This window comes from Phymastichus coffea, unplaced genomic scaffold, assembly GCF_024137745.1.
Source record: "Phymastichus coffea isolate CEN01 unplaced genomic scaffold, Cenicafe_Pcof_1.1 PCOF00004, whole genome shotgun sequence".
NCBI classification, from domain to species: Eukaryota; Metazoa; Arthropoda; class Insecta; order Hymenoptera; family Eulophidae; genus Phymastichus; species Phymastichus coffea.
In genome coordinates, this window is record NW_026706815.1 from 5,004,154 (window position 1) to 5,029,548 (window position 25,395).

Sequence of the window (25,395 nt, forward strand, 5' to 3'; positions counted from 1 at the left end):
ATCCTGCCAGGCGACTTAGATTCTGTCAATGGGCGGAAACACGAATGCGCATAGATCCATTTTTCTTTGATCGGACTCTCTTTACAGACGAGGCAAAGTTTGACAATATGGGAGGAGTTAATCTTCATAACGCGCATTATTATGCAGAAGAAAATCAACATTGGCAGACAAATCACCGTACACAAATACGGTGGTCAATTAATGTTTGGGCGGGCATAGTTGGGGAATACGTTGTGGGTCCAATTTTTTATGACCGTAATTTAAACGGCGAGTTTTATTTAGATATTCTCGAGAACCAAATTCCACCTCTTCTAGAAAACATTCCGCTAGAAATAAGGCGAGACATGTGGTTCCAGCAAGATGGTGCTCCCGCTCATCGTCGACTACTTGTCAGGAGATTTCTGAACGCGACATACCCAAATAGTTGGATTAGAATTGGTAGTCCAATCTGTGAATTCCCTGCGCGATCGCCAGATTTGACCCCATTGGACTTCTTTTTGTGGGGGGCCGTGAAGCAGAGAGTTTACGCGGAAGCCCCGACGACGGCACAAAATATGATGGAGAGAATTGTTGCAGCATTCCAGGCGTTAACCCCACAAACATTAATAGATGTCCAAAGAAGTTTTCGACAGAGAATACAAATGTGCATTCAACAAAATGGGCAATTGATAGAACACTTGAGACATTGAAATTTCCGTGACTAGCTGAACGAAGGGGTCTTGCCTTAAGTGGTTGGACGTGAAGATCTTGCCTTAAGTGATCCAAAGGATACCTCTGTCTTTGTATGAAGCTAGTAACATTCATCTAAAACATCTTATTTCTAGAACAAATTCTCTTTTCAGTTAAAGGGAGAGCTACCTACCTATTGATGATCAAAAAATGATTCAGACAAAAAGTGTTTCTCTTTTTTAGTAGAATCCAAATCCGCCATAAAATATGCACATTTCATATGAAAATTTGGTCTTGACTTTCAGATGACCTTGAAGGTCATGTTCAAGGTCGCAGCTGAAATAGCCAAAAGATGCCCCCCTTCGAACCCAACAAATTTTATTTGAAACATTTTTTTCTCAGAGCAAATTATTAACCTGTTTTAGGGGGTGGTAAATTAAAATGGGACACCCTGTATAAATATAGCATGCAAAGTTTGACAAAATCTATCGACTAGTCTTTTGAAGGCTATTGAAATAGTTGAGAATCACCCATCAATCCTGCGCGGATCCTGGTAACGACTCCTGGTAACCTCATCAGCAACATTACTGTGTCATCGGATTGATGAGGCTCCTATTATCGTCTTTTCCCTTAAGAGATATCCACTTTCTTTTGAAAAAACATAAAAAATTTTAGCATCGGACGCAATCATTAATTACACAAGTCAAACAAGGAATTATCGCAAGGATAAGAGCAACGTATTCCGAAGGCTTTCGATGAGTTCAATCCGAATTCCGCTTTAGAATTCCTCTATACGTCAGGTTTTTTAGATATCCTAACCTAAAAATGAAAAAAATACGTTTATTCGTCATGTTTAAGCTTCTATTACATCGCAGATCAATTTTTTTTCCTAAAAAAGTATCACTCTTTTTCTTTTTAACTCATTTTTAATTTTTAGAAAATCTCTTTTTCTTAAGAGATATCGTTAATAGAAGTTTAGTATATTTTTTATTTCGATACAGCCTTGTTATGAATGAGATTTTTCCAGAAAGTAGATAATGTAAACTGTTATATTTCTTAGGTGGCTTAATACGATTTCACGAAAGAATTCTAACGTAACCTAAACTTTTTAAGATTTCCGAATCTCAAAATTGCGTAAATCACTATCCTTACGTTAATTAAGCGTTATATTTTATAAACATCAATATGGGCACTGGCAACGGTGAAACCTCCAAATATCCTGTAGAGAACTGTCGGCCGAAAGTGCTACCAGAAGGTTGAATTAAACTAAAATAGAGATCAAAGTTCCGATTTCATGTATACTGTATGATGGGATGAAGATCAAATCATAATATAGGAAGGCTGTAGTCTACAAAATTAATTATCTGTAATGTCTAAGAAATAATTTGTTCATAAAAAAAATAGTTTTAATTGTTCTAAAACAAATTTCTGAGGCCTTCTTCACTAAAATTAATATAACAACTTTATCTTTAATATAAATCAAAAAACATTTAATTACACAAATTATTAAGAATTTCGCGTATTTATAAATATGCTAAATTCATTACATTTAAAGTCAGTAGTGTATAATTTGAAGACATAGTAAAAGAATCAATCTTGTATATTAATTCATAACTACTTTTATACTCGTATATAATTCAATCAGTGTAATATTAGAATTTAAAAGAATTGCTAAAAATGTCGAAAACCAACAGTTAGAACTACAGAAACAATTATTCTAATTAGAAAAACTATTTTATGAACTTTCATCAGTTCATGAACTTTCGACAGTTTTATTTTGTAAATTCTTTCTTTTATATTTTCAGTTCATTATTCAATAATCTTAGACTGATGTATTTGTCAATGAGTTTGAATATCTAATCTTGTAGAGAATTTAATGAATTTTTGTCTGTAATTCTTTTAGTGTTCAATTTTTCCTTCATATTTGAAATGTAAATATTTCTTTCAATATGTCACGGATTATATATTCCTCAATCAGGTAACTAACATGAGTATATTATATTATCTGTATTTTAATATTGTGGTAATGCAACACCTTTTTCATCGAGATGAATATAGTTCGAGATACGGTAGTGACTCAGCGCTACCGATCGCTATATTCAGTGATGATATGACTTGTGACGTCTTGCCAGCCGATTTATGCGGAATACACTCATCTACGTGCTAAAGCGTCAAGTAAGCTTCCTGCCAGATCGCGAGATAAATCCGCCTCCCTCCAGATTTATGCTACACGGAAGGACCAAGGAATATATAGGTGATTCTTGGTTATTTCGATGGGCCTAGAATAGTTAGAATACGGAATTCTTTTAATTTGGCACAATTGTTGTATACATAAAAGAGTTTTTTTTCCAAATTTTCATTATTTGACCCAAGTATTATTTACATTAACAGTTATTATTATGAACAGTAATTTAATCGTTATAATAACAGATTGCTTGGATTGCATCATGACATTTTGTAATATAATTTTCTGAAAAGTCGAGATTAGTCATAACTTAATTATCTTTAAATTACGTTTTTTTACAAATTTATTCTGACTGATTGTGATATAATTATGTATTGCGAATGCGCGTTTTGGAAAAACATTGTCGACAAACTTAGATCTCGATTTGGTTTCTTCTTCAGCGAATATCCCAATTTTTCGAAAGTAATATGCGTTATCAGATTACCAGTAAAATAATTAAGCAATTAACAAGTAAAATATTTGCACAGAAACCAAAGTATATACTACTGTGGGCAAAAAGTAAGGTGAATTTTCAATTTAAACTTCGCGGGCTTAACATTTCGGGCTAGTTCTTTTTTTCTTGAGTTGGTAGGACTGTGAATGACAACTGGGACAAATTTCATGTCAATGTCATCATCAGTAATATATTTACGCTTGTGTTTACCAAACAACCAAGAGTGCATGTTTCGATTTTTACAATGTCTGATTTAATTGAGCAAAGAAGTGCCATCAAATTTTGTTTGCGGAATGAAATTTCGGCTGCGGAAACGTTGAGGATGTTGCGGAAGGCCTTTGGTGATTCTACCATGTCGCAAAAAAATGTTTATAAGTGGTACAAAGACTTCAAAGAGGGTCGAGAACGTGTTGATGACTTGGAGCGCTCCGGACGACCATCGACGTCAACAGATGACCAACACGTCAATAAAGTGAAGGAATTAGTGCTCGAAAATCGTCGGTTGACTGTTAGAGACCTTACTGATATAATCGGAATATCAGAAGGATCTGTGAAAACAATTTTGAAAGACCATTTGGGCCTACGAAAAGTCAAATCTCGTTTGGTACCGAAAACGCTCAATTTCTTGCAAAAAAGTCGCCGCGTTGATGTGTGTGAAACAATGCTTTCTGACTATCAGGACAAGCTCAAATGCATGATTACGGGAGATGAGACTTGGATTTATGCTTACGACGCTGAAACAACCGACCAATCAAGCGAATATCGTGCTAAAGGCGAGGCCAGACCAAAAAGAGCACGTCAAAGTCATTCAAAAATCAAGGTCATGATGACAGTTTTCTTCGATTTTCGTGGTGTGGTGCACTATGAATTCCTTCCACCCGGCTAAACTGTTAATAAGGAATATTATTTGAGCGTTATGCGTCGTTTGCGTGAAGCAATTCGTCTAAAAAGACCAGAATTATGGGCCAACAACTCTTGGTTTTTGCATCACGATAATGCACCATCTCACACTGCACTCGTTCTTCGTGACCATTTCGCCAAAAATTCGACGCATATCGTTCCGCAACCACCGTATTCGCCTGATTTGGCTCCGTGTGACTTCTGGCTATTCCCAAAACTCAAGAGACCACTCCGGGTAACGCGTTTCGAGTCGATTGAGGAGATAAGAGCTGAATCGAAGAAGGCGCTGATGGCTATACCGGAAAGGGACTATTTGGCATGTTTCGAGGATTGGAAAAAACGTTGGCATAAGTGTATTTTATCGAGAGGGGATTACTTCGAAGGGGATGACATTGATGTAGAAGAATAAATAAAGATTTTTCATTTTACAAACAAATTCACCTTACTTTTTGCCCACAGTAGTATTTCTGAAACTTTATGGTATGCTGAATCCGAATATAAGGTTAAAACCTCTTAACTGGCTCTGGTTTCCTAGAGAAAATTGCGAAAATTAGGGTTAAGGGGATCGACACTACAGCGTAAAAAAGTAACGTGTTCAAAGGTTGAGGAAATTGCAAGTAAAGGTCTGAACTTATATATGCAAATGTTACAGGATTTAAAGGTACTTAGGTAATTAGGATTTAAGGGTATAAGATTATATTAGTTTTTTGCAAAATGAACGAACTGATCATGAAATGACCTTGATCCTAACTTAATGGGATCAAATGTATACCACTTTTGCACTTAAGGTACAAAAATACATGATTGTTTATGATTGAAGAGCATGGGACGTCTGAACTACCGGTTCGAATGACTCAAAAAGACTTTATCAAACAACTGAGCAACGTCGAGGACTATGTCTGTGTAGTATTATTTATTTTAGATGGATTTTCTCGCTACTGATACTATTCTGTTCACTTGTTCGATCGTCAAATGATGACGCCTGAAATCGAATTGGTGGTCCGGCATAAGTTTTGTATCTATTGTAATTGAGATTATTCTGGCTAGTATGATTTTTTGGTCAATTTTTGAAAGTACTGGCAGTAGACTAATCGGTCTGTATGAAGTCACGAATATTGTTTCTTTACCGACTTTAGGTATTTAAATAATCTCTGGTACTTTCTATTGAGAAGGAAAATAGCAAAGACGAAGCATGCATTAAATATTATAGTCATGTATCTAATTGCTATTGTGAAAAGCTTTTCAATCTTTTTTCCTGCAATATTATCATAACTGGGGTCATTTTTATACTTTATATTATTACATATTTGTAGTATTTCTTTTAAGTTAACTGGTTTGATTGGAGTTCTGTTCTGAGCATTATGATCTTCCAGTAAGGCTTCTTCTTCTTGTTTAGAAATTATTCTTTGTTGTAGTTTGAATACTTCGCTTAGATGCGTGAAAGATTTGCGAAAGTTATTACTTTTTCCTCATCTGATCTGGCCATGTTTCACAGTTTTTTCGAATGGGTACTCGTAGTATGAATCAAGTTTATCTGTTTAGCCGTTTAGTCGCTTTCCACTGTGAGTATTGCGTTGTGTCATCCGTTGGTTCGGTCGGAATAAGTACGGTGAGACTCTTCTGTATTTTTTCATTTTTCTCTACGTACAACACTGTGTTCAGTTCTTTAACTGCTTTATTTCGTTTTTTTTTATTCTGGCTTGATCTAGTAATCTGATACCTTTTTCTTAGTAGTCTTTTTTCTTTGATTTTTTGTTCTACTGTAGAAGAGATAATTTGATAAGATTTTCTCTTCGTTACAGTAGTAGAGTACTTTTTAATAGCTTCAGTTAGAAGTGAGTTGAGTATTTGAATACTGTTTTCTATATCGGCAACAGATTTGAGAGGTACATTACGTTTAGTACGTTCCTCTATGAATTGTTTATATCTAGTATGTTATTGTAAGGTTGTTTACATTTCTAATGAAAGGTCTAAGTATGAAGAAGCTTCAATATGTGTTTTATTTATATCATTAACTATTGCGGTTAATCGAATCTGGTTTCTTGTTTGTGTTGGTTAGCTAGTATGTTGGTTCGTCAGTAGATAGTGGTATACAATTATTTTTCAGCATATATTTCTGAGTTTCATAAAGGACTTTGCTTCTGTATGTTGGGGTGGACGATCGTGAATTCTACTAATAATATGGGGGGGGGGGGTTAATAAGTCTTTAGAAAAGGACGGAAAAAAAAGTTTTGCGTTTTTAATTTTTTTTTATTTTTCAACATAATCTCCTTGAAGGTCGATACATTTTATTAAACGGCTTTTCAATTTTTTTAAGCCATCAGAAAAATATGATTTTTGAAAACCCACAAAATAGGCATTTGTTTCGGCAATGACTTCTTCATTCAACGTGAATTGTTGTCCGGCAAGCCATTTTTTGAGGTTAGAAAATAAGAAAAAAAGTCACTGGGAGCCAAAACAGGGGAAGATGGTGGATGGTCAATTAATTCGAACTTTAAATCGTTAATTTTTGCCATCGAAACTGCACACATGTAAACTCGAGCATTGTCTTGAAGAAAGAGGCATTTGTTTGTTCAAGTGAGGTCGTTTTTCTCTGATTTTTTCTTTCAACTAACCTAATAATGAAGCATAATATTGTTCAGTGATCGTCTGGCCCTTTTCCAAGTAGTCGATGTAGATGATTCCATACGCATCCCAGAAAACCTTGGCTATAAACTTGCCGACTGACTTTACTGTCTTTGCCTTCTTTGGGGCTGATTCTCCTATGGTAATCCATTGTTTGGACTGTTCTTTGGTTTCAGGAGTGTAGTGATATACCCATGTTTCGCCTACAGTTACGAGTCGACGCCAAAAGTCTTCCGGATTACGACGTATGCGTGCCAAAAGAGCCTCAGGGGTGACCACGCGGGATCGTTTGTTTTCAACAGTGAGCAAAAGCGGCACCCATCTTGCTGATATTTTTTTCATCCCCAATTTTTCATGCAAAATTGAAATGATTGTACCCTCTGATACTCCTGTGGCCTCAACTAATTTTCGAAATTTTAATCTTCTATCACTCAACACCATATCGTGGATTTTGTTGACCATTTCGGGTATACTCACTTCTACGGGGCGTCCTGAACGAGGTTCATCTTTTGTTGTTGTACGGCCGCGTTTAAATTCATTTACCCAGTTATAAACAGTCTTAAACACAGGAGTAGACTTGCCAAGAACGGCGTTTAACTCAACTGTGATTTCTTTTGGTGTAAGATCTTTCAAATGAAAATGTTTTATCACCGCTCGAAACTCTGTTTTTTCCATTTTTCAAATAAACCAATAACTTTTTATTCAACCAACGCTCACAAAAAAACGACTTAATGAACCGAGCTAAAACTTTGTACGATATCTAATTGGTAATATTGCTTGCCAAAAACATTATAATTTAAGCGCGACGAGCGCTATCTCTTGGATTTTGTAAAGACTTATTGCCCCCCTTTGGTACTTCGCAGTGAAGTCTCCTCTTGTTAAAAAACGATGTCCCAGTGTTTTGAAAAAGTTTGTTTTTTGAAAAATTGCTTTATTTGGAGGACAGTAGACAGTTATTGAACTATTGTTGTCATTTATTATGTCCATGTGCTAGGATGGCATTTGTTCATTCCTCCGTATTTACTGTAGGGTGGATGCTTCTCAAGATCACATTAAGCTCTTTTTCTCTTTTAATGCGCTAACTCTCGGCAAATACTTTTCTGAAATTGTAGGTTAAATTTTAACCTTGTTTTGGACTAGTACTTTAAGGATATAGCTATATTTAGCTATATTATTTAATAAGTTTATTAGCCAAGCGAATATCTTCCAGGTTGTGCACGAATATTTAGTGTGATTTGTGTTCTTTTAAAATTACTGTTGCTTCGTTACCGTCAGCATCTATTTTATCTTATAAAACGTCAAACTTGTTAGTATTTTGGTTCAGCCAATGATCGAATAGATATGCTTACCGTTTTCTTTGTGTTGCTTTGCGTGGGTGTAGATATTACTTTCCCTATCTGGGTGGCCATTTTGGTCGTTACTATTTCTTTAACTTATTATGCGGTTTGAATTCTCATTTTAACTGCCACTCCACTTGATTGGCTATCACTTAGCTATTCGAGTACAGCGTGTAACAGGTACGTCTGCTTTCCTCAAGGATCAAACGTTGACTTTTGAGGTTATGTAAAACCAAATTTTACTTTTTGCATAAAAAACTATACATGTTATCAGAAACTAGAAGTCTTGCTTTTCCAAATGTCATTGAGTTTGCTCAAATATCTTTTTTTTCATCGAGAGATCGCATTTTCAAATTTTGGAAAAATGAGTATGGATTAAGAGAGAGCGATATTAGAACAGATGTTTATGATATCCAAGCATGTATCTGAAACTTAGAAAATGATATGAAAATTGTAATATAATAGCTCGAAAAGCCAAATCTCAAACCTTCTAACCAACAAATCAAGAATCGCGACATGCAACTCATTCGTCTCTATTCCGGTTTCTGAACTTGAAGCTCTGTTTTTTAGTTTGCGGCTTGTGGGTTTGGGGCTTGTAGGATTTGTGGGTTTGCAGTTTGTGGTTTTTATCATTTTTATAACTTTTTCTAAAGTTTAGATATAAGTTTAGATATCACAGACATCTGTTTTGACATCACTATCTCTTAATACACTACCATCCGAAAGTTTAAGCTCATCTAGAAAAGGAAAGGGAAATCTTAAAAGGTCGATATCTCAGGAACTAAACATCATAAACGATTTTACTTTAGCTCAGTTTTAAGCTCTTGCTGAGTACTTCAAAAGTCATGTTTACAGATTTTTTGTACGATCCACTAAGTCCACTCTGTGCATGTCTGAAAAAGTCGAAATATCGAAAAAATTTTATTCCACTTCAACTTCTTGTATGTTAGCCGAAAGATATCGTGTTTTTAAAAAACTAATTCTATCACAAAGTTTTAAAATGAGCTGAGGAACGTTCTTTCAAGTTCATTTTCATCAAGTTATAGGTATTTTTGTGCAGAATAGCCAATTTTCTAAGTTGAAGTTTATTTCCGTAATTATCCACCGTACAGAAAAATGATACTCAGAGAATATGTTCCATTTTCAAAGGATAATATAATAATAAAATTCAAAATTCGTGAAAAGAACTTTCATTTTTCTACTATTCTAGCTAGCTCTATTTAAATCATGAAAAATCGTAAATAAGAATACGTCGATCGAATTAGTTTTATATAAAAAATATAACAGAAACTTAAGTAAATCAAAGCACTCAAACTATAATAGTCACTCATAACGCTACAATACAAACTCTTTATTTTTCAGTCTTAACTCATTCATTCACTAGTCACTTTATTTAAAATCTTAGTTTCATCAAAATATTCGCCATGAACTCTTATTATAGATTTGCAAATGCGCTGCAATCTATCAATTAATTTTTGCAACACATCTTCTCCAATACGGCTCCATTCTTTTTTTAATGATTCCCATAGCTCATTTTTATTCCGTAATCTTTTACTCCTAATACTTCTATTCTAATGATTCCATAAATACTCGATAGGATTACAGTCAAGACTCTGAGAAGGCAACGCCATGATTTGAATGCTTTTTTGTTTTTCTTTTGACCTTAATAATTCATACAAAATTTCGATGTATGCTTCGAGTCATTGTCTTGTTGCATTGCAAAATTTGCACCAACAAGACGATTACCCGATGGAATCGCATGGTATTGTAAAATTTTATGATACACACTTATATCCATCATGCCATCTATTTCAACAAGGTCGCCAACCGACGTTCCAGTAAAACAGCCCCAAACTATTACGGAACCTTCTCCGTGTTTAACTGTTGGAATTATACAATTTTCAATCATTTTTTCATGAACTTGACCTCATATATAAACACGGCGCTTCGAAGAAAATCATTCGAATTTTGACTCGTCAGTGAAGAGAACTGTCTTCCAATCTTCCGGTGTCCAATTCTTATATTTTTTTGCCCAGGCCAATCTTTTTTTCTTATTACCTTTCTTCAAAAGAGGTTTTTTTAGTAGTCCCCGCCCATTCAAGCCAGCATCACAAAGACAGTGTTGAATTGTAGTAGTTGACACAGCTTGTACATGTATTATCAGCTTCAATAATCCCACTACGTATATCTCGCACCATTTTGAAACGAATTCGTTTACACTTCAGAATATGCTGATGTTGTGAATTTGTTTTACGAGGCCGATTTATGCGCTTACGATCTTTTATGCCATATCCTTGCTTGTACCGGTCTACTGTATATTTAACACTACTATAGAAAATATTAAATGTTTCGGCAATTTTTCGGTACGAAAATCCACTTTTTTGGGATATTTGATCGTGTTGTTTCGGAAAGTTCTGATTTTCGAGCTATCTTAAAGACAGCATTCCAAGTACTGTACGAGATGTCTATTTTGTTTTGAAAATGTAGGTAATTTCAAACATATGTGGATAATAGTTGAATTTCTAAATAAAATAAATAAAGTCACACGCAGCGGTCAACGTATTAAATGTATATTGTATTACTTACACATGTCCTAAGAATAGAACTATTATGATACAAACGAAAGATTTTGCTATTTGAAGATTACATTTTCAGTCATATATTATTATTTAATTTTGCTCTTATAAAATACGCGTTCTATGTGTTGTAACGGGGTTAATACCGTTTATTCAATTTAATGCGCACGATCGTATCGAAGAGCGCGCGTGATTACCTATACGTTCAAACACGAAAACCGGAGAGCAGGAGGGAACGGGTATCAGTCAACCAACTATCTACTATTGAAATAAATACGATGAAATTCTAATCAATATCACATGCGAGATCGTTTATTTCCTCTAAACTATACACTGTATTCGGCCCGTGTGTTTATGTTTACAAGACGCTCGCGCGACAATAACATGCGGAGTCGGATCGCTCGCCGCTCTTTGTTTGCCGAGATAATACATGCACGTTTTCTAGCGAGTACGAGAGATTAGTTATTTAGCAATTCTGTCGCGATCGCGAAATTAAGCTGGCCAGCTTACCTTATTAATTCTTGCACGGGAAACAAGTGATACGAAGAAGGAGGCTCTTGCAGCACACACTAGTCTTTCGGCAAACGTTTATATGCGAGTGATGCTGCCTCTCGTTCATGGTTTCGCCTTCGATGGTGAAACTCTCCACTCATGCACGCTTGCACGCACACTCGCCGAACGTAAGCTAGGTCACCGCTTTTCTCTCTCGTCTCTGCCTTCGGAAAAATTCGGGAAAATATCCAAGGTATTCGCTGCACGGCTCGGTGATCGAATTCTAATCCTCGACTCCTCTCAGGCGATATCGATAGCTGATCCTCGACTGCCTCATTTTCAAACGCGCGCGTTCCGTCCCGTCTCGTGCCGAATTCCCTCGTCACATTTTCCCCAACCGGTAGGTGCTGCCCTCGCGGGCAGCCGCATGGTTGGGCCGTTAGCGCTAATAAGACGTTTACCGTCACAGTATATATAATACTCCTGTACGATTTTTCATGATTTAGACAGAGCTGGTTAGAATAGTAGAAAATAAAAGTTCTTTTCACGAATTTTGTATTTTATTATTCGATTTTCCTTTGAAAATGGAACATATTCTCTGAGTATCATTTTTCTGTACGGTGGATAATTACGGAAATAAACTTCAATTTAAAAAATTGACTATTCTTCACAAAAATTTAACTTACCTATAACTTAATGAAAAATGGACTTAAAAGAACGTTCCTCAGCTCATTTTAAAACTTTGTGATAGAATTAGTTTTTTAAAAACACGATATCTTTCGGCTAACATACAAGAAGTTGAAGTGGAATAAAATTTTTTCGATATTTCGACTTTTTCAGACATGCACAGAGTGGACTTAGTGGATCGTACAAAAAATCTGTAACCATGACTTTTGAAGTACTCAGCAAGAGCTTAAAACTGAGCTAAGGTAAAATCTTTTACGATGTTTAGTTCCTGAGATATCGAACTTTTAAGATTTCCCTTTCCTTTTCTAGGTAATCTTAAACTTTCGGACGGTAGTGTACATTGTGACGAGAGCAAGCAGTATGCTTTCTTTTCGCCTGCCTTTCTCTTTATTTTCTCTTTTCTTGGCAAGGCACAGTGAACCACCTTGAGCGCATATTAGTAATGTGCCATATTCTAGGGCTTTTGTTTGAGTGTCGATGATTATTTAGGTGTGGCCGAAGAGACCCGAAGGGCTCTAGCAGTGGGAGTGAGACAGCGAACGAGAGAGAAAAACGCACGCACTATGGAGGTCTAGGCAGGTGTGCGGCGGACGATCGATAAGCGTTGCTTCATATGCCGCCTAAAACGTAGACTAAATAGGGAAGCATTAAATGACTAAGTTACCGCGAGCTGATCGACGTTAGCGACTGAGATCTCACGGAATGAGTTTTAAAATGGGCCACCGACTGTTACGGAAGAGCCAAGAATACACGCAGAGAGAATCTTTATCAGGTTATTCGTGGGTACGAAGGAAGCTGCTTTTTACTTCAGAGTACACATTTTGGACGCCTGCTGGCTTTTGACTTATCCTGTACCTGATAAAGAAAAAGAAACACCACCAACGCAGATGGTTTCTTCTAAGGTCGCTCTGGTTATGATAGACTTGCGGTCCTACTAAGTTTAAGTCCCTTAACGCTCGGTAGCCAGGTATTCAATAGTCGGCTATCTAAAATTTCTTTTCTGTTCTAAGCAGCGGCTTGATAATCTAAGTGCGGATGACAGGTAGTGGACTGCCAAGGTATTCATCCGCCGAGCAGTTCACATCTAAGTTATTCCGGTCGACGGTATTATAGTTTGTAAGTAGTTATGCATTCGTTATTATTCTTTTCATAATTAGTGTAAGATGTGTGTCGTTCAATAAGTCCGTAATTTCTCGGAAGATGTGTTATCGTAACGTATTTTACACTGTAAGAGAGTCCCATCTAGTACAAGTGCGTATACAAAGTTAGTTCTTTAGTTTGGAAATCTTTTACAGTCATTTAAATTTAGTTTTTCATTGTGTAAACAAAAGTTATGGAAAATAATGAGTTTTGTGTGCTTATTAAACATTATTTCCTACGGGGAAACCGAATAAAAGCTCGGGAAATATGGAAACTCTACTCCATAGCATGGTATGGTTCAAAAGTTATTTAGTGAATTTCGTTATGGCTGTAAGAGTAAGAGTGATGCTGAGCATTGTGGCCGTCCAAAAGAGGTGACTACTCAAAACATGATTGATCATGTTCATGATATTGTATTTGCTGATCATCGATTGTAAGTGCGTGAAATTAGTGACACTCCTAACATTTCAGTAGAATGCAGATGGAACATTTTATATGTATGTTTGACAATAAGAAAGTTGCCTGCAAGATGGGTGCCACGTTTATTCACCGCTGATAATAATAGTCCTGTCATATATGTCTGAGTAATGTTTGAACATGTTTCAATGTAATCCGAAGGAGTTTTTGCGACGCTACGTAACTGTTGATGAAAAATGGGTCCATTATTATAGGTCAAAAATAAAAAATGAGTCGAAAATATGGACTGGACAAGGTCAATGCACCGAAAAAAGCGAAGACGGCATGATCGGGTGAAAGAGTCGTGACTACAATTTCTAGGACTCATATGGTATAATATTACTTGATTACCTAGAAAGTAGAAGAACTATTACAGGGAAATATTATGCCTCATTATTAAACCGATTTGATGCCATACTGAAAGAAAAGCGGCCCTAAAAAAAAGTTCTTATCCAACACGACAATACACCAGCTCACACGAGTTCCATTGCAACGGCCAAATTATTTCTTTTACGCTGCGAAATACTTCATCATTCACCTTATTCTCCAGATTTGGCCTCTTCAAATTAATTTTTGTTCTCTGATTTGAAAATCTGGCTTGCGGGTAAAAGATTTTCATCCAACGAAGAGGTAATTGCTGCGAAAAATGAGTATTTTGAGGAGTTTGATAAAATTACTTTTCAGAGGGCATAAAAAACTTGAGCACCACTATAAATATATAGATTTCAAAGGAGGCTAAGTTGGAAAATGATTTGAAATTATTTGAATACATAGTCTTTTTTTACTTAAAGTTACGAACTTATTGAATGACCTATTAGTTCGTTTATTGAGTTTGTTAGCAAGTAATAATATTTTGCATTTTGGTAAGACGGTCGTATGTAATTATTTTATAGACCTCTCCTATTTTCTCTCCTTCGATTACTAGTAACGAAAGCGCCTTTTTTATTCTCCTTATAATAAATTCGTGGCAAAAGGCGAAATCGCGCCTCTTTCCTATATCAAACCCGGGTTTGAACATTTCAAAATGCGACTTTCAGCAAAAAAAAGATATTTGAGCAAACTCAAAGCAATTTGAAAAAGCAACACTTCTACTTTGATATCATATTTATACCTTTTAAGCAATAAAAATTAGTATTACCTAACCTCAAAAATAGCAAAAAACACAGTTTTATACTTTTAGGTTAGGATATCTCGGAAACTAGAGCCAGTGGAGAAATGTGGACATATATACTCTGCTTTCTGAATAAGAAGGCTAACATAATTTTTTAGGCCTGTAGTATTGATGCCATGGCATTCTCATCATACATTAAATCTACATGCTTTGATTACATCATCACATAATGATTGTTCGCTAATATTGCGTATCTTTAATAACACTGTTAGATTACTTTGCATTTTTATTTTTGCGACATTCAACAATAATTTGACATTTTAGTAATGAATACATAAGCAAGTATTGTAAAACTCTCTTGAATCAATAATCAAAACGCAATCTTTTGATTGAAAAGTACAAAAAGAAGAAAAGCCTATTTTCACGTTACGATGTTGATTTTGAAAAAGAGCGAAAGCTTTGTACAGCGTCCCGGGGCGTCTTCTTTGGATTAGTGCTACGCCTTTCGATATGTCGAACCCTTGAATTTTATGACAAATTTCTATAGGAAAAACCCTCAGGAACAAGAATGTTAAAGAAAAAACACTTTAAGATCTTTACAATTGTTCAAAGAAAATGTTAATAACTTTAAATAAAAAGATTGTTGTTATATATTGTTTATTATTGTAATTATTTCAAAACTTTCAGGTATTGTACTCGTAAGTATTTTGGAAAAAATGCGATTTTGATCAATGTTTTAGTTTTTAAAATACGAGGTGTGATCAAAAAGTAAGGTGAATTTTGAAATTTAGCGGGCTACGTCCGTTCGATCTTCGGCTTTTTTATTTGGTTATGTCGGTACACTCGTCTAGAACATATGTTCCAAATTTCAGCTTTGTAGTATGTTTGGTTTGTTTGTGAGAGGCATCAAGGTTAGAAGTGTTTTGCGTGCTCCACGATTTGCTGCTGTCTAAAAACATGGATTAAAGAGTTTGCATTAAATTTTGTGTGAAAAATGGAATCAAATGTTCCAAAACACTTGAAATGCTGAAAGTGGCATACGGTGAGTCTACTTTAAGCCAAAAAAATGTTTACAAGTGGTATAAACTCTTCCAAGAAGGCCGAGAAGACACCGACGACGAACCTCGTTCTGGACGCCCCAGCACATCAACAACTGATGAGAATGTTGAAGAAGTGAAGAAAATAGTGTTGGGAAATCGTCGAATTACCATTAGAGAAATTGCTGATGATATTGGCATCTTATTTGGTTCGTGCCAATCAATTTTGACGAGTGTTTTAGACATGAGCCGTGTGTCAGCGAAGTTTGTTCCGAAATTGCTCAATTTCGACCAAAAGAAACGTCGCATGAGCATCGCCCAAGAGCTACTGAATGACGTCAACGATGATCCAGATTTACTCAACAGGGTTATAACAGGTGACGAAACATGGGTTTACGGTTATGACGTCGAGACTAAGACTCAATCGTCCCAGTGGAGGCATTCTGGATCACCAAGACCAAAAAAAGCACGCCAAGTTCGATTAAATGTAAAGGTTTTACTTACAGTTTTCTTTGACTGCAGGGGCGTGGTGCATTTTGAGTTCTTGCCACAGGGTAGAACAGTAAATAAGGAATATTACCTGCAAGTTATGCGCAATTTGCCCGAAGCAATCCGCCAGAAACGTCCGAATTTGTGGAAAAATAAAAATTGGCTTTTGCACCATGATAACGCCCCTGCTCACACATCGTTGCTTGTGCGCGAATTTTTGGCTAAAACCAACACAGTAACGATGCCACAGGCACCGTATTCCCCAGATCTGGCCCCCTGTGACTTCTTCTTGTTCCCAAAACTGAAGAGGCCCATGAAAGGACGGCGTTTTGCCACGATTGAGGAGATAAAGACGGCATCGATCGGATGAACTAAACAAGATCACAAAAAATGATTTTTTGAAATGCTTTGAGGATTGGAAAAAGCGTTGGCACAAGTGCATTATATCCGAGGGGGATTACTTTGAAGGAGATAAAATAAAAATTGATGAATAAATAAATATTTTTTGAGAAAAATAAAAATCCACCTTACTTTTTGATGACACCTCGTATAGTCTTTTGAAATTCTTTTTATCATTTTTCTTTAATTGTTAATAACTTTTGATACGAGGGGGGGTCAATAAGTCTTTACAAAATCCAAGAGATAGCGCTCGTCGCGCTTAAATTATAATGTTTTTGGCAAGCAATATTACCAATTAGATATCGTACAAAGTTTTAGCTCGGTTCATTAAGTCGTTTTTTTGTGAGCGTTGGTTGAATAAAAAGTTATTGGTTTATTTGAAAAATGGAAAAAACAGAGTTTCGAGCGGTTATAAAACATTTTCATTTGAAAGGCCTTACACTAAAAGAAATCACAGTTGAGGTGAACGCCGTTCATGGCAAGTCTGCCCCTGTGTTTAAGACTGTTTATAACTGGGTAAATGAATTTAAACGCGACCGTACAACAATAAAAGATGAACCTCGTTCAAGACGCCCCGTCGAAGTGAGTACGCCCGAAATGGTGAAGAAAATCCACGATATGGTGTTGAGTGATAGAATATTAAAATTGCGAGAATTAGTTGAGGTCACAGGGGTATCAAAGGGTACAATCATTTCAATTTTGGATGAAAAATTGGGGATGAAAAATATCAGCAAGATGGGTGCCGCTTTTGCTCACTGTTGAAAACAAACGATCCCGCGTGGTCACCCCTGAGGCTCTTTTGGCACGCATACGTCGTAATCCGGAAGACTTTTGGCGTCGACTCGTAACTGTAGGCGAAACATGGGTATACCACTACACTCCTGAAACCAAAGAACAGTCCAAACAATGGATTACCACAGGAGAATCAGCCCCAAAGAAGGCAAAGACAGTAAAGTCAGTCGGCAAGTTTATAGCCAAGGTTTTCTGGGATGCGTATGGAATCATCTACATCGACTACTTGGAAAAGGGCCAGACGATCACTGAACAATATTATGCTTCATTATTAGGTTAATTGAAAGAAAAAATCAGAGAAAAACGACCTCACTTGAACAAACAAATGCCTCTTTCTTCAAGACAATGCTCGAGTTCACATGTGTGCAGTTTCGCTGGCAAAAATTAACGATTTAAAGTTCGAATTAATTGATCATCCACCATATTCACGTGATTTGGCTCCCAGTGACTTTTTCTTATTTCCTAACCTCAAAAAATGGCTTGCCGGACAACGATCCACGTCGAATGAACAAGTCATCGCCGAAACAAATGCCTAGTTTGGCCGTTTAATAAAATGTATCGACCTTCAAGGAGATTCTGTTAAAAAATAAAAAAAAATTACATACGCAAAACTTTTTTTATTAACAATATAATGATACCGAAAATGTTCCATATATATCTGTCTTTCTCCATATATAATACACACTTATAGACACGAACACACTTTTTTTCACACCTTCAAAAAAAAAAACAAAAAAATTTGTGTTGATAAACAGACTATATTCACAAATTCGAATCTCCTAAACTTTTAAATAGAATAGTCTTGTCATCAACGTCAACATAATATTTTCAACAATACAAAAATGAAATTTTGATTGATTCATGTACAATTTATTAATTTGATTATTTATACTTACTTTTCATTACATAACATAAAATATAAACATTTAAAATGTGAAAAATTAATCTACAAAGTTCAAATCGCTAATCTAAAAATTTTGATATTTATGATTTTTTACATTAAAATTTATAATAGCTCTATCATTTCAATAAAAAGTTTAATCAAGCTAGCATTTTGTTATGAACTTCCATTGGTGATATTAAATAGAGTACAGTGATTATTGACGGTTTTAATATATTATTATTTTTGTGCTACTTGAACTGGAAAAAAGTTTGGCGAGATATTTCGGTCTTTGACATCGATTTAAAAGCTCGTTTTAGCGAGCACATACTTTGTTAGTATGTAAATAACTTTGCTTTAGCGCGAGTTAAACATAGAAATTGGTTATATTGCGATTCATTGAATGCACGAACCTATACAAACGGAAATCGACAATAATCAAATTTACCAAAAAACTAGTAACAAAACATGTTGCGACTCCCATTTGTTGTCCCGTCATGGGCACGTGAAAAAATGAAATTGTCTCTTTAAGGGCATCGTAAATAGAACAACTCCTGAAAGTTTCATAAGAATTCAAACAATGCTCCACATTTTACAGCAGTTCGAATTTTTTTTTTTTGCAAAGTAACATGTAAAATTTATCAATATTCCGACTTTTTGACTTTTCGACGTTCAGAATCGCATACGAAAATAATATTGAACTGATAATAATTTTTTTCCTGGTACATACGTTGCAGACCTTTCAACTTAAGCCATCACAACTTGGCCAAACTCATATCTACACAGCTGTAGAAGCGAGTAACACAAAAATCAAAAGTTTCTGGGATTTGCCCATATACAACAGTACATAACTGGCAAATTCACTCAAGACTAGACTCAAGAACCACACCAGAATCTAATAGCGATCGGAATATCTAACAGCATAGTTAGTCTTATTGTACTTAAATGTACGATAATTTTTTTTGTATAACTGCTCGAACGAGAACAAGTGAAGCGATGCGTTAATTTAATTTACCCTACGCGAGTATGAGCTAGTAGCTGGCGTTATGCTAAGTAAGCGCAATCTCTGAGTATTTTTAAGTCTCTGAATCCTTCTGAATATTTTTAAAATAGTTAACTTTTATCAATAAATCAACTTTTATTCATTTCCGTTTAGTTTATTTTATTCCCGACTTCTCGATTATCTCTTTTGCGAAGCGAATTTAGGTATTATTGGCTGCTAAATTCTTGATTCTTTTATTACCATTATAACAATGAAATTGAAAATTACAGGAAGATTTTTTTACATTTAAAATATGAGAAAGAGGACTTGCAATCTTTATTATATTCTTAGTAACAAATTCAAATAAATTAAATACTGACATGTCTTATATATTTATATTTTATCGAAAATTAAAAAATAATTAAAGTTTTAAACCTCATTAGTTGGAAGATTCGCTATGTACACAATAAAATCAAGAAACAATTTGGTTTGGCAAAGTAATAATTGTATTTTATAATTCAAAAATAATTATGAGGAAACTAAGAATTTTGTTGCAAAAACATATACCAACTAAATATCAATTCATTTCACTGGTACGTCATATTGTACTGCTATAGTTATAATTAATCATTCACAGTATATAAAAAAGAAAAATAAATCAATTCCAAATTATTTTGAACATTGCAAAAAATAAGTGCTGACAATCTACATAAAAAAATCTCGGCTAGGCCGATTTCGTCCATCTGGCTCTCGCTAATGTCCGCGCGGCGCGCTAAGCTAAGAGTGTGTGCATGTGGCACGCATACTCATGCTTGGATTTTATTTTAAGGTGCTGTGTACGGGCTGAGCTGACGGCTGGAGCGATCAAGATGGCGTGGAAGAGGAAGGAAAAGAGAGAGAGAGAGAGCTCTAGTTGCGGGTTACTGTGAAAATTTGGGAGTATCTGCTGGGCTTTAGCAGAGAGAAGGTCACGCGCGGATTTAACCGAAGTTAACAGTTTTCCAGAGTTAGCCTCGTGACTTCGTCAACGTTCGTTTTCGGAGACACGCCCGGTGCGCGGACGAGAATTAGAGAATTGTGGCTGGATCGTGCTTAGCCGTGTTCAGAAGGATAACCGGCATTAGCGCATGTGGGTAACCGGCGAGGTGCACAGGTATGCGCGTGAGCGGACTTCGTCGATGCTGCAAACACCGAGCAACCGAAAGTTAGCGGAAGCAACAACCACAATCAACGAGCTAACAACAGGTTGAGGCAGCAACAAAGATAGAGCAAACGAGAGGACGAATAAGAGAATAAACAGCGACGACAATAACACCAGTGAGGCGGTCAGCGAAGAGGAGTGCTCCAGTGACGTCAGACTGCGAAGCGTTCTAGCCGTCAGAGAGGCTGAAGGTCGAGGTTGGTGCCGTATTCTCTCTTGTCTCTCTCTTGCATGTTTGGGCGCCAGATTATAGGTGGGTAGTGTGGCAGATCTGCCGGCTACCCCGTTGACGAAATAATGGCGGAAATTGTTTATCGGGCATTGACTGTAATAATTAGTTTTAAAAAGGGAATCGACAGGCTGACCAGCCACCGATTCACCTTCGCGCTCGTGTTTGTTATTGTGCCACTCGTAGTATATCGGCGTGAGATCGCCGTCTTATAGTCGATTGTTGACAATTAAAGGATTAATGTATTAATTCGGTATTGTGTTTATTCGTCGCTGTATCACTCCTCATCCCGACTTCGACTTAGAGCGTTTACCGTAGTTTTGCTCGACGTGTTATTCAGTCGTGGGAACGTCTTTTGCTTCCCGAATCCCCAAAGAAATAATTTGGGAACAGCCGCATATCTCCGTTACAATTTATATAAACATATGCGTATGTACAATAAATATTTCATGCTTACCAAAGTAACGCTTTCTGGATCCTTAAATTCCACGTATGCTATACCTTTGAATCGTCTTGTTTTATTGCAAGTAATTAAACGCACATCTTGAACTTTTCCTACACTAGAAAAAAATTCTTCTAGATCGCGAGCCCGAATGCGCTGGCTCAGTTGCATACAGAATACCGTACGTGCATCTCTTTCTTCAGGTGTAAGTTCATCACTTTGTCTGAAAAAAAAGAATAAGTAATAAAGAACGCATAGTTCTTAAGAAAACTTTATAGTCTAAAAGATAAAGGACTTCTCTATTATTTTTTAACGAATATGTATACACTGGTGTACCAAATATTAGTGCATGCATATAGTCACGAATGAGTTTTGCAATTACAGAACGAATTTCTCTTAGCTGAAACAGAAACATCGCAAAAAACAAGGCAAGCTTTTTATTGCTGCCACCTTGGCTTTGGCAGTTCTAGACGTAGATATATATATTTTAGCAGATCGCACATGACAAAAAAATTCTTATAAAGAGAGCTGCCGAATTATTCATCTGTAAATTAGTTTTCGTAGCCATACTTTCTCCCTACCTGTCTTTAAGTTCAATGGCTTGATAGTCTGCGTATTCTAGACCTTGGTTATAACTATGTGTACTGCATTATGTATTCCTCCTAATTCAGTCATTCATTAACAATATATGCATATTTTCATTACCCGTAACCGAGTAATTTTTATAGCAGAAAAATAAATTGTAACTCTCTCTCTCTCTCTCTTTCTCTCTCTCTCTCTCTCCTCTCTCAATATATAACGGATTTCCCACTTTAAAAGATGTACCAGAACAACTTTCTTTGAACGCATTATTTTATAAAACCGTCGAAGTATGTCTCATAAATTTTTAAAAGAGTAACGCGATCGTGATTTTAAATTTGACCTTGGAGGTAAATTGAGTTGTCTTCAATAGCATGCTCTATTTTTTATTGCAAATTCAGTAATAGGATTAATGTAACAGCTGCAGGAAGGTCAAATCGTTTTATTGCCAGTGAACTTCCTTTCTTTACTCAGAATCTCAGTCCATCTTCCTATCAATTAATTCTCTGTCATTCTCCGTCAAAGTTGATTTGATTTTCATCCAAAAACAATGAAATTCTTCCCTCAACTATTATTATTCTTTATATCAATTCATATAATTATATTTGCTGAAAATTGTTACTTAGTTTTTTCAAAGAATGAGTGGAAAAAAATTTCATTATGTAAATAGTTATTTTCATTCATTAATGCTTATACCATTGCTTATATTCTGTCATTGATAGAATATCCCATGCCCAGGACCCACGGCGAAGACGTAACAAAAATGTAATACGGATGTAACAAGGTGATTTTCGGGTTCCAATGTAATTCAGCCCATGACGGCAAGGTTTGAGATTCCAACCGATTGAGGCAAGAAAAAATCTGTGAGGAATAATCTAACAAATAAGGACGTTGAGGTCTTATCTTATCGGATTCTTAAAAAATCTCCTATCATTATTGATTCAGAGCTGAATTATACGTTTGAAATTTTTAACAGTTCACAGTTATATCGGTCTGGATATATTACTGCAGCATAAAGAATACGCTGAATTATATTCCCTCTGGTTGTAGATTTGCATAAACTATGTACTTCAATTAAACCCACAGGAAAAAATCAGGAGGCGAAAGATCTGGTGATTTGAGGCACTACTCAATATTACTTCCGAATTGTATTTACCGATAAAAAAAATTTTATCAAATTTCGAATGATTCTGCTCATGTAACAGACGCACCATTTCGCTGGAACCTCATACGTTGTCTTGTATCAACATTGTTTAACCTTTATAAGGCCGAGATGACACCTGTAGGTGTCATATGTTTTTTCATTATTCAAACACAACTAAGTGGGTCCTTCAGGATTGTTTAGGTTACTGAACTCGATTCTGTCATCAAAATGAAAATTTAAGATGGCGGAAGTAATGTGACGGACACTATATCAGGTATTCTTTTTTAAACTTTCCACCTGAATATCTCAGAAACCGCGATGCGGATTGAAAATCGGCGAAATATGTATTCCATGAATTTGAGAGGGACGAAAAACTATATAACTAGTTTTCTACCCAAAATGGGTACACTGCCTATATTTAGGTTAACTTGATTTTTTTGAATGGAAATCTAATTTTTTATTTTCGCAACACGTTCTAGGCGGAAAAAATTAACTTTTGTACGAAAAAATTTTTCTCTCTTCCTAATATTTCAAGCTATTAGCGCGGGAAATTTTGAATGGAAAATTGTTTTTTGTAAAATTTCCAACTCAATATCTCAGAAATCCCAGAAACAACTGGTTAAACCTCTATTTCAGGATCATTAGCTGTTTTCCGCGATTTCTGAAATGTTGAGTTGGAAATTTCACAAAAAACTACAATTTAGGATTCATATTTCCACGTAATAATAACTCGAAATATTGAGATGGAAGAGAAAAGTTCATTCTTTTTCCGCGTAAAATACGCTGCGAAAATAAAAAATTAGATTTCCATTCAAAAAAATCAAATTAACCCCAATATAGGCATTGTGCCCACTTTGAGTAGAAAACTTGTTATATAGTTTTTCGCCCTCCTCAAATTCATGGAATACGTATTTCGCCAATTTTCAATACGCGCCGCGATTTCTGAGATATTCAAGTGGTAAGTTTTAAAAATACACCCGGTATACTAGATAATTACATTTTCAAATTTGTTACTCAAACTTATATTGGATATGTACGTGGTCTGTACATGACCGCTAGGTGGCTACTATCCACTATCAAAATACTCGCAAGTGAAAACACTCAGTGGAAACTATAAGTTAGAGTGAGCCTACTATTTGTATTCAACATATAGCTCTTGTAGCTAAAGTAATCTACATAATTTTGAATTGTCATTGTTTGAATTTGCTATTTATGAAAATGGCTAATAGTAGTAGAGAGTCTGAACTAGATGTGAAATAGATTCTGATGAGGAGATTATCGAGATAGATACTGATGATATTGATTACGTTCCGGGTTTGGACCTATTTCGGGACAATTATTTTTTCTTCTCTATAAAACCGTTCGTTTCACGTTCTGGTATGGAAAAAAGATATTAGACTAGGAGAAAATGATCCTATTCATTATTTCTAATTATTTTTCGATAATTTTTTTCTTGACGTTATTTGTGAGGAAACCAATCGTTATTATTATCAATACCCTCAATCCAAGTGTGTAAATATGAAGGACTAGGAAGATTTAGACAGAAAAGAGCTTCTAAATTTTTTGCCCTTCCAATTCTAATGGGACACGTTAAGAAAGGATACCTTTAAGATTATTGGAGTACTTCTCCTATTTTATCAACTCCTATGTGATGGCCAGCCGTAACTTAGTCTTTTTTTCCTCTATTAATTTAATTATTAAATATGACGAACGGAGTGGGAACCTTCCTAATTTCCCACGATGAAAACGCATTCAAAATATAAACTTTGATAGTGGCCCGAGCCTGCGTACTCAAGCTTACAATCAACGCTCTATCCTGCTTTGTCCCACACGCATATGTTGACAGGGGCTTACGATCATCGCGTATGCGAGGTGTGATCAAAAAGTAAGGTGAATTTAGAAATTTAGCGGGCTACGTCCGTTCGATCTTCGGCTTTTTTATTTGGTTATGTCGGTACACTCGTCTAGAACATACGTTCCAAATTTCAGCTTTGTAGTATGTTTCGTTTGTTTGTGAGAGGCATCAAGGTTAGAAATGTTTTGCGTGTTCCACGATTTGCTGCTGTCTAAAAACATGGATCAAAGAGTTTGCATTAAATTTTGTGTGAAAAATGGAATCAAATGTTCCAAAACACTTGAAATGCTGAAAGTGGCATACGGTGAGTCTACTTTAAGCCAAAAAAATATTTACAAGTGGTATAAACTCTTCCAAGAAGGCCGAGAAGACACCGACGATGAACCTCGTTCTGGACGCCCCAGCACATCAACAACTGATGAGAATATTGAAGAAGTGAAGAAAATAGTGTTGGGAAATCGTCGAATTACCATTAGAGAAATTGCTGATGATATTGGCATCTCATTTGGTTCGTGCCAATCAATTTTGACGAGTGTTTTAGACATGAGACGTGTGTCAGCGAAGTTTGTTCCGAAATTGCTCAATTTCGACCAAAAGAAACGTCGCATGAGCATCGCCCAAGAGCTACTGAATGACGTCAACGATGATCCAGATTTACTCAACAGGGTTATAACAGGTGACGAAACATGGGTATA

General features: G+C 35.9%; 1 protein-coding gene across 4 annotated transcripts in view; it reads right to left on the reverse strand.

Moving 5' to 3' along the window:
- LOC131666738 (RNA-binding protein 39) overlaps positions 1–25,395 on the reverse strand; it is a 591,952-nt gene that overhangs the window by 235,101 nt on the left and 331,456 nt on the right. For all 4 annotated transcript variants that reach the window (XM_058939621.1, XM_058939637.1, XM_058939627.1 and 1 more), the window contains one exon: positions 21,138–21,345. In XM_058939621.1, coding sequence (XP_058795604.1) covers positions 21,138–21,345 — 208 coding nt within the window. The remainder of the gene's footprint in view (positions 1–21,137; positions 21,346–25,395) is intronic.